This window comes from Chelon labrosus, assembly GCF_963514085.1.
Source record: "Chelon labrosus genome assembly, chromosome: 17".
Classification (NCBI taxonomy): Eukaryota; Metazoa; Chordata; class Actinopteri; order Mugiliformes; family Mugilidae; genus Chelon; species Chelon labrosus.
In genome coordinates, this window is record NC_140350.1 from 22,966,873 (window position 1) to 22,976,204 (window position 9,332).

General features: G+C 40.7%; 1 protein-coding gene across 2 annotated transcripts in view; it reads left to right on the forward strand.

The window, feature by feature from the left end:
- The window catches only part of rabep1 (rabaptin, RAB GTPase binding effector protein 1), a 28,043-nt gene extending 20,695 nt beyond the window's left edge, over positions 1–7,348 (forward strand). For both annotated transcript variants that reach the window (XM_084565230.1, XM_084565231.1), the window contains exons 15-18: positions 1,068–1,123; positions 2,621–2,719; positions 3,010–3,126; positions 6,355–7,348. In XM_084565230.1, the coding sequence (XP_084421356.1) occupies positions 1,068–1,123; positions 2,621–2,719; positions 3,010–3,126; positions 6,355–6,456 (374 nt within the window). In that variant the 3' untranslated portion in view covers positions 6,457–7,348. The remainder of the gene's footprint in view (positions 1–1,067; positions 1,124–2,620; positions 2,720–3,009; positions 3,127–6,354) is intronic.
- The last annotated feature ends 1,984 nt before the right edge of the window (positions 7,349–9,332 follow it).

Genomic DNA, 9,332 nt, shown 5'->3' on the forward strand with positions numbered 1-9,332 from the left:
AATTTTGCTTTGCATCCACTAACATGGAGGGGGTGGAGCTTATGACCTATACTGCAGGCCAGCCACCAGGGGGAGCTCTACTTGCTTTGGCTTCACTTTTGAGGAGCAGTTCCAAAGTCTATCTTTATTTACAGTCTATGGTTGCTACAGGCCACTGATTCACAAAATGCAGTATAACGTTGAGTGTATGCTTTGATTTGGATGATAAATAATTATTTAGGTATTAACGTTGACTCTTGTTGCTCTTTTGCATCTGACTGAAATATTCTGAATGAAAGGGATTCGTTGGACACAGATCTTAATGAATCATAACCCCTCCCTGTTATTACCTTAGTAAAACAGTATGCGCATGTGTGTTTGTGTGTGTGTGTGTGTGTGTGTGAGATTTGATGCCTTTTGCACTCACAAAACATCCTAAGTTCACTGTTAATTGCTGAAAGAACTACACTCACCTGTTGGGAGGCTTGACGAGAGATTTGGTGTCCAATTCATTTATGTTTTAGTTGTTTTGTTTTGAGCGATTTTAAACCAGGGCAGCACCACGGTTACACTCTTCTTACTGCATTTTCAGTACATTGTAATGAACTGTTGATCCTGTGAGAAGTTAAGACAGTCAAGGGTTACGTCTTTATAATCTCTGTGGTCTTTAAACTGAAATACACTTGATATATCCTTTTTTTTTTTTTTTTTTTAGAAATGATACTGGAAAACACATGTAGATTACTAAAAGTTTATTTTTATAATTAAATACATGCATTCCCACCTGATTGGTGACTTTGATACCAGTTCTCTTGTCTTTTAAACCGACTAATAAGCCACTGTGGTCATTAAATGCTTTCAGCTCAGCACTGGTTTCTCAGTCCATTCGCTTTCCGGGGCTTTTTGCGCAGATCTTACTGTGTGTTTTATTACGAGCCAAACACTCAGAGCATTTCCCAGCAAAAGCAGCTTTGTTGGATTATTCATAACCGTCGAGGGACAACGTAAAAAACTCCAGAGAGAATATCTGGGCTTTGAAATTCAGATGAGCGCCGTGTGATCCTCTAATGATGTCTTCTTTTCCACAGCGTCTTTCTCCAGTCTGAAGACGGAGCTGGAGCGGATAAAAGCCGAGAAGGAACAGGTACGTTCTTCTGTGAAACATGTTGGCGAGGAAGAGCATCCAGCTTCTAGATATTTTTAAAATTTTGCATTGCATTCAAGCATTTAGTCCTCAGAAAAGACCCGAGTGTGGTCGATGAAGGTCGTGCTACTTAATCCGGATTATTGAAGCTGCACTAATCAATATTCGGATCAAGTGACCGTAATGTAAAAAGAGGTCATTTGTAGAGGTGAATCCGCAGAGATGCAATTAGATCATGACATTTTATATACAACTCAGATTTCACACTTCCAGACACTTAAAATAAGATGGCAGACAATCTGAACACAAACCACAGATCGCGACTTCCTGTGTTTCTGTTGCTAGGATAGACAAACAACCATTATGCAGCCAACTGTGCTGATGTAAAGCTTTCAGTTTTTATTTTCTTCCCTAAACTCACACCTGTCGATTGTACGTTTTTGACAAATTTAGAGTTTCCGTGGTAATTACGAGATTCAGTGCTAACTAAATTGCTGTTGTTAGCGAACCTAGCAACAGGTGAATAGGAGGTCAGGCCTTGACAGAAGGTAGGATTCCTCTGGCTGGTGGTCGGCACCAATCAGAAGGACGACCAAGGGTCAGCTGATAAATGCTAGCCATCTAGTGGTGACTACTGGTATTGCTAGTCGAGTTAAACAAACAAAAAAACAAATGTCTAGTTAGCTTGCTGTTGAATGGATTCTTCTAGCTGTCGTACCAACGTCGTTCAACATTAGTGGCATTGATCTCCTAGATAGATATCTAACATAAGAGAGTAAAGTTAGCGATTAGCTGCATGAGATGAAACTGGAGCATTAAAGGGGAATTACCGTTTTTTTTTTTTACAACCTGGACCTTATTTCTGGCATAAAATACGATCGTTTACTCACCCATATAACTTTGGTGTCATTTGGAGTCGTTCGGATGATATTTAGATCCGCGTATATCCATATAGTGGGAGTGACTGGGGCAATTGCTTAGCATACGGATGAGGAGGTCGTTGAAAGGAGAATGCGGAGGCAGAAGAACAACAAACGTCCATGAATAGATAACTCTGGACTCAAAGTGGAATAGCACTAGCATATCATAACAAAATATTGGTGAAATGAACAAGTTTCGCGGCAGATAATGTGTTATTTAGAGACTGCGTTTGGGTGCCCCATTCACTCCCACTATATGGACATACGCGGATCGAAATATCTTCCAAACGACTCCAAATGACACCAAAGTTATATGGGTGAGTAAACGATCGTATTTTATGCCAGAAATAAGGTCCAGGCAGCTAAAGAAGCGGATATTTCCTTCAGTAATGTGTTTATCATGGCCAAACATTAATTAAACCATCTTTAATATTTTTTTATTTTACCGCTGCAAACGCTCACTTTGAGCTGCCTCGACTTGCGTCTCTAATTGCAACTCTTCCTCCTCCTTTCCCTCTTTTCTAAGCCGAACGTGTTGGTTATAATTATTCATCTATCCGTCACCTCATTTGTGTAGATGGAGAGAAGTCTATCAGAGAAGACTGAGACACTGGAGAGCATCCAGGGCCTGAGGATCAGCCTGGAGCGTCAGCTCAAAGAGCTCACTGCTACAAAGGTTTGTGTTTGACACGCTCATTAATCTGCACCACGCATGAGACGGATCCAAAACATCATCATATCACAGGGTGTTACTGTCTGCTCGTCAGGACCGACCAGTTTATACAGCTAATCCACCGAGCGGCTCAGATTTCAACCATAATGTGCCTTAATGTGTGTTTGCTTATTATCACGTTGGATGTCTTCAGCTGATGTGTCATTATAAAATATTCATCTGCAGGATTTCTGTTGTAAACGTACGTCTCAGTTTAACCTTTCTGAACAAATATGTGTGTGTGTCTTCTGTAGAGTGCACTAGAGAGTCAGGTCTTCGACGAGAGAGACAAAGCCCAGCGGCTGCAGACGGAGCTGGACGTCAGTGAGCAGGTCCAGAAGGACTTTGTCAAACTGTCTCAGACGCTTCAGGTGAGCAGGAGGTTTAAATGATAAACGAGATATCATTGATGCAGACAAGTTTGACATAAATAGAGGACGTTGTTTACCTCTACTCACCCACTTTCTCAGTAGGTTTTGTTCTAATTTATATGGAGTTGTGTTGGTATACACTGTCTGTGAATACTGAAACTATTTGAATCTGTGGTTTACACCCTTCAACCCTGGTTATACTCCAGCTACTACTGGTCTGTGCAAAGCCTAAGCCATTCGATGTGGGCATTGTTCTCTAATAACCTCTAAAATAATAGTGTTGCACTGTTTCTCCGTGAAGTTCAAACTGAGAGACTCCTGTTGGAGCTGGAACCAGTAACTTTTACTGAAATCACTGCAACAGAAAAGCGAGCAGACGTCCGAGTAGACGAGTTTGCAGGAGGCAAAACTGACATTTACACCTTGTTCGTGTTGCAGTAGGTTTAGATTTTACTAAATTATGTTTGCAACTCTTCATCCAAACGTCTGTGTGCAAGACTTTTGCTTTTTTCTAAGAGAAATCGTCGAAAAACCTTCTGTATAAAGAAGCAGACAAGCACAAATAATTCTAGCTCCTTCATCCTCCTACACATCCACTCAGACGTCTTCACTTTTACCTCTTGCAGTAAAATGAACTGTTGCTCAACATTTATTAGGTCAGACTTCGGCGCGAGTCACGTATTTCCCAACTCTCTTCTCCGAGGGCAACAACAACGTTTACATTTTAGCCAGAGAAGACGGGTTGTTTGAAAGAGGAGTACTGAGATTTAAAACACATCTGTCCCCCGTTCACACCTTGAGTCTGGAGTCTCTGGACGTTAACGGGTCGTTAGAGTAGCATTCATTTGAGAAGGTAAAAACAGGATCAAACAAGATTCCTCTGACTACAGGTGAGTATCTGGTCGTTAACGGACCGTTTTGATTTTCACAGATGTTCCTATTTAAATCCCAGCTACCCTCTAGTCCACTAGAAATGAAGAAGCTTGTTTTTTGGAGATGCCATGACCCGGATGACTAGACTAGACACTAGACTAGATGCGTAATGACAGTACAAATGCTCACAATGGTGCAGGGCACCGGTGTCGTCTCTCGTAGATCAGTTGCAGGGTTATAAACCAAGCCCCTACAGTGTCTTCGGTTAGCAGACGAGTGCAAAATATCACGACAAACGGTGACAGCTGTCATCTCACGGCTCCACTCACAATCAGATCCACTGTCTGTCCAGTCCGTGGTCCGTCAGAGAGCTCTGGATCCAGCTGCTCCAGTTATCAGACCAGATACAATAGTGCTGACTTGTCCCTGACAGACATGACTCAGGGTCCGCTGACTCAGGCTGTTTTTACAACCAGCAGTCAACCGCACAACTCATTATAGCTGAAGATTATATGATATTAAACTGAATAAATCTGCATTTTAGGATGCTGATTCGACAAAATAAGACAACTTTAGGATTTTAAAATATTTTCTGATATAAGATGATTCTGTTAATAGTTTAAATGAGCAGCAGATTCATCAGATGGCACAGTTGCTCAACATTTATTAGTTACGACTTCGGCGTGAGTCACCTATTTCCGACCAACAACGTCTACATTTCAGCCAGAGAAGACGAGTTGTTTGAAAGAGGTGTGCTGGGATTTAATCTGGTGTCGATTTAAAATGCATCTGTCCCCCGTTCATACCTGAAGTCTGGAGTCGCATGTTTGCAGACCTCATTGTGTGAAAACTATATTAAACTGTACGAGGTAATCATGATTTACATGAGCTGTTTGTTTATATCACTATCTGCGATGCAATCAGTTATTTGACATTTTATTTTATTTTTAATGAATTGGCATTACTTTGTGGGTAATGAGTTTATAATTTATATTTTATGGGTTTCTGTGACATGATCAGGATTTTGTGATAAAGATTTGGCAAAATAAGACAACTGTTTAATTAAGCAGCAGATTTATCTTATTTATTCGACAGTTATATTTTTAATTATTTTATTACATTACTGTGTTGACATCAGTTTTTTACTTTGACATTCTATAGTAGAACTGGCCGTTTTTGACTACTTTTGGTTTTACCTTTATATTTCATCTTAAACAGTTTACCTTGCCTTGTGTGGTCTCATTCTTTTCAGCACAACCTCACATGTGTGACTTTATTTTAGTTTTTCAGTTTGACATACTGTATTAACACATTGAACCTAAAACCAAACTAAAAACGTAAAATCTGAGTTGGAAGAATTTAGATTTTTCACTGTGAAAACCACAAACATGTTTAACGAACCATTTTTATAACTTTGAATGCAAATCTAAACTGTAAACTTGAAACGTTTATGTAAAAAATTTTGCAAACAACAAACTTATTTACAACTATTTTGATTAAAATGTAGGTAATGCATCAGGCATTTTTGTACAACTGTTTACAACCATTTACAAAACTATCAGGCGTCACAATAAGTCATGTCTAAAGGTTTTTTTTTTATTAAGGTGAAAAAAATCTAAGCGGTCACATACTATAGATAAATAGATATTTCAGTCAGTAAAAATAGATGAGAGCACATACACTCAATAAGTTTTGTGACTTGAATAAAATAATGTAATAAAACATAAAAGACTGCAGGTTCTTAGATGTCACTGTATCTGAAACACGCTGAGAAGATTCAGACCTAAACTTCAAACATTAAATCTTCAATAAGTAGTTATTTAAAAACAATATATATATTGTTTTTAACTAGAGGTGCTGGTTTGGTCCACGAGGCAGAACCAAAGCCCCGTCCACATGTCGTTCGTCTCCGTCGGCCTCTGGTTGACGTTCTAGGCTCTGGTTGCCGAGGTAACCGTTTCTTTGTGTATTTCCCACCTGTCACGACCTGGCTCGGCTCGAGGGAACACGAATCTTTTAAACAAAGCAAATGTTACCGTGTTGGAGTTAAATAAACTTGTGCCGTCAGTAAATCGGCAGCGGTTGTAGTGTGTGTGTGTGTGTGTGTGAAGAGATGTTCAAAGTCGTTGAATCTAGCGGCAGGAACCAAAGTCGTGTACGACGTTTTCTCTTGGGAACTCTGTTTGTGCCGTTAGTTCAACATCAGCCACCTCGTGTCTGCAAAGGTTTATTTTTTATGCCGTCACCGCTACATCTCTCTGACTTTCATTATCTATTACACAACGTGTTCTCTCAGCTCTTTGCGTCAGATTATCTTAAATAAATAAATGAATCCATGTCCGTCCTTGTCTCCAGGTGCAGCTGGAGCGAATACGACAGGCGGACTCCTTGGATCGAATCAAAGTAATCCTCAACGACACCAACTTGACTGACATCAACCAGCTTCCAGAGACATGATACAACTGAATGAAGACTGCCTTCGGTTTCATTCCCCTCTTCCTCCATCACTGGCCCAGTAACATTATTCTTCTTCTTCCCTTCCTCTCCCTCCTCCTCTTCCTCCTCCTCCTCCTCCCCCATAACCACCACGGAAGAGTTGGGAGGGACGAGGACAGACACGGCCTGAGGAGCTCATGGCCTTTTGTGTACAGTAAAAGTCTTTGAACACACCATGGATAGAATAATGAAGAAGAACACTACTAAAAAAGAAAAAGAAAAAAAGAAATGTAAATAAGTAAATGTGTGACTGTGGACGGGAGGGAGTGGACGTCCGTCTCCCTGTGGGTCTGTCTGTGTCTTGTTTCTACTGTAGATACGACTTGTCTGTATTAGCTCAACCAAAAAAAAAGGTTTGTCGTCTTCTGAAGCACTTTTCATCTGCAACTTCTCTTTCCAGGTGAATAGAAAACCATTGGATGCACAGTTTTGTTTTTGTTTTTTCCTCCTTCTGTTCTCAGAGCGGTTGATAATCGCTTCCTTGTTCCACTCGCCTCTTTTTCCTTCCCGTGTTTGCTTGTTTGTTTTTTTTCCTGCGACATTTTTTCCTCACCGCTCTGATCACGAGCGCCGTATGACAAATGGACAATGAAGGATGGAAAGTACTTGCACATTTATTTAACTGGGATAAAAAAAAAAAATTAAGAGAGAAAAGGAAGAAGGAACATGCGAGCAATACCCTCCATTTCTTTTGTTTTGTGTTTTGTGACGGAAACCTTTTGTTTTAAAGCTGCAGATGTAACGTCTGCTTTTCAGCTCTTGATCTTAGAAACCAGTTGGAGTTAAACACTAGTTAGTCCAGCTCATTTCAGGTTAAGAAACCAGGTGTCATAATTAAAAACCGTACACGGGCGCTTAATTTACTTCTTTTTTTTTTGTTTTGAACTGACTTTCTCAATGTAACCCTGGAGATGAATTTAAAATATAGCGGGCAGCTTTTAAATTATAACCAATGAGCACAGCGGGCCGCCCCTTTATCCCCACGACTAAGGAGTGAATTCTTTGCAAACGTTTTTCCTCTCTTGACTCAAAACTGATTTTCACATCTGCAGTGTAATGAAACGGTTCATTCATCACTACGAGGAGTTCTGTTTATCTGTGAAGCTACTAATTGATTTGGATTAAATAACTTTAAAGTGTCGGGGTCTGTGCTCTCTCTCTCTCTCTCTCTCTCTCTTTCTCTTTCTCTCTTTGAGGATGTCTGCGTTTGATTGGATCCGTCATTTAATGGATCATTGTGGAGGTGTTGCAGCTGTGCTTGTTAGATCGTCGTCCCTCCTTGAGTTGTCTTTCCAAAACTGACGTTCACAAGGTGCAAGGTGTTAATTTCACTAAATTATGTTTGCAGCTTTTCATACAGACATCTGTGTGCCAGATTTTTCTCTTTTTTTCCAGGAGAAACGTTCTGAAAATATTTCTTATTTTCTCTGCAGCAGCCTGTTCTCTTAAGCTAGATTTACGCTTCGACTTCAGATCTACACCAGAGCCCGTTATGCACTCGGGGTTGAACAACTTTGGATTTTTTAAACTCGACTCATACGTGGAGAAAGTTGAGTCGACTAGTCGATGACGTCACCCATAAAAACACAATAGAAAGTAATGAAATCTACATTCTTGACCTGAATACATAGCGTCTCACACAAAAGAAGCTACGGAGGCTTTTCTGTAAAGTAACTGAAACTTGAACGCGAGCTACTGTTTGTTTTATAGACCACATCAACACCATGAACACCGTCAGTCTGACACTTCTAATGTGCGGCTCTCGCTCTCGGCTCCACCACAACTCCCGTCTCTCGTGTGGTGCATTCACTGACATCAAGGACAAAACACACGCTCCATAACCACAGCAACAATATGAACTAATAGAACACAACGGAACTGAACACAAACACACAAGCTTATCAATATTGAGCGCTGCAGATATATTTACCCTAACCCTATAAATCTGCACCGTCAATAGTGGTATACCTCGGAAGTCTTTTTCATGTTTAGCAGCTAAAGGTCTAACAACTTTAGACAATGAAATTCAGCAACAAGTTGTTGCTTTGCATCCTCCTCAGTTACCACAGGTGAAGTTGTTAACTGACTACTGTCCAGAGGATTTGGACCGTTCCTCTGTTGGCGTTAGCAGATGTCTTTTCAGATGCATTGCAGTAGTACCGCTGCTAGTTTGCTGCAACGACCCACTGGACTCCTCACCTGTCTTCATGGAGGCGTCCATGTTGTTACTGTCACGTGATCCGCGACTAGTCGACTTCCTGCTTAAAGCGTCACGGCACAGCAGTAAAGTCGACTAGTCGGTGCAACCCCTAACATGCACCTCCCCAGAAATTAAACTAACTATACATATGATGTAATTGCTCCAAAATACATGGAATATTTTCCGTCCTTCTGTCTCCTACAAACCATCCACCCGGACGTCTTCTCTCTCTCGTCTGCGTTGCACCGATTTCAGGAAAACCAGCTTTTGTTCAGTGTTTAAACTTCATTGTTGTAGGCTTTGTTTTTGTTTTTAGTAATCCGTATTTAACACTGCCTTTACAGAGCCTATGCCATGAAAGCATTTATACCTGATCAAGAGTTTAATTTTACAGAAATCACTGCAGCTCAGTAAAGAGAGAGGACGTCGTAGTAGGAGGCAGAAGGGTTGGAGAATTTTCTGGCTGCTGAGAGACGTGAAGGAGCACCAATCACACCTGTGGTTGTCCTTGGTTACGGCGTAAGGTTCAGAGTGACCTGCAGCCGTAAATCTGTCTTAACGATACTAACAACAGCATGGACTTAGTGTAGATCCGGTGCAGGAGTATAAACCAAACTTTAAAGATGGATAAAAAAAA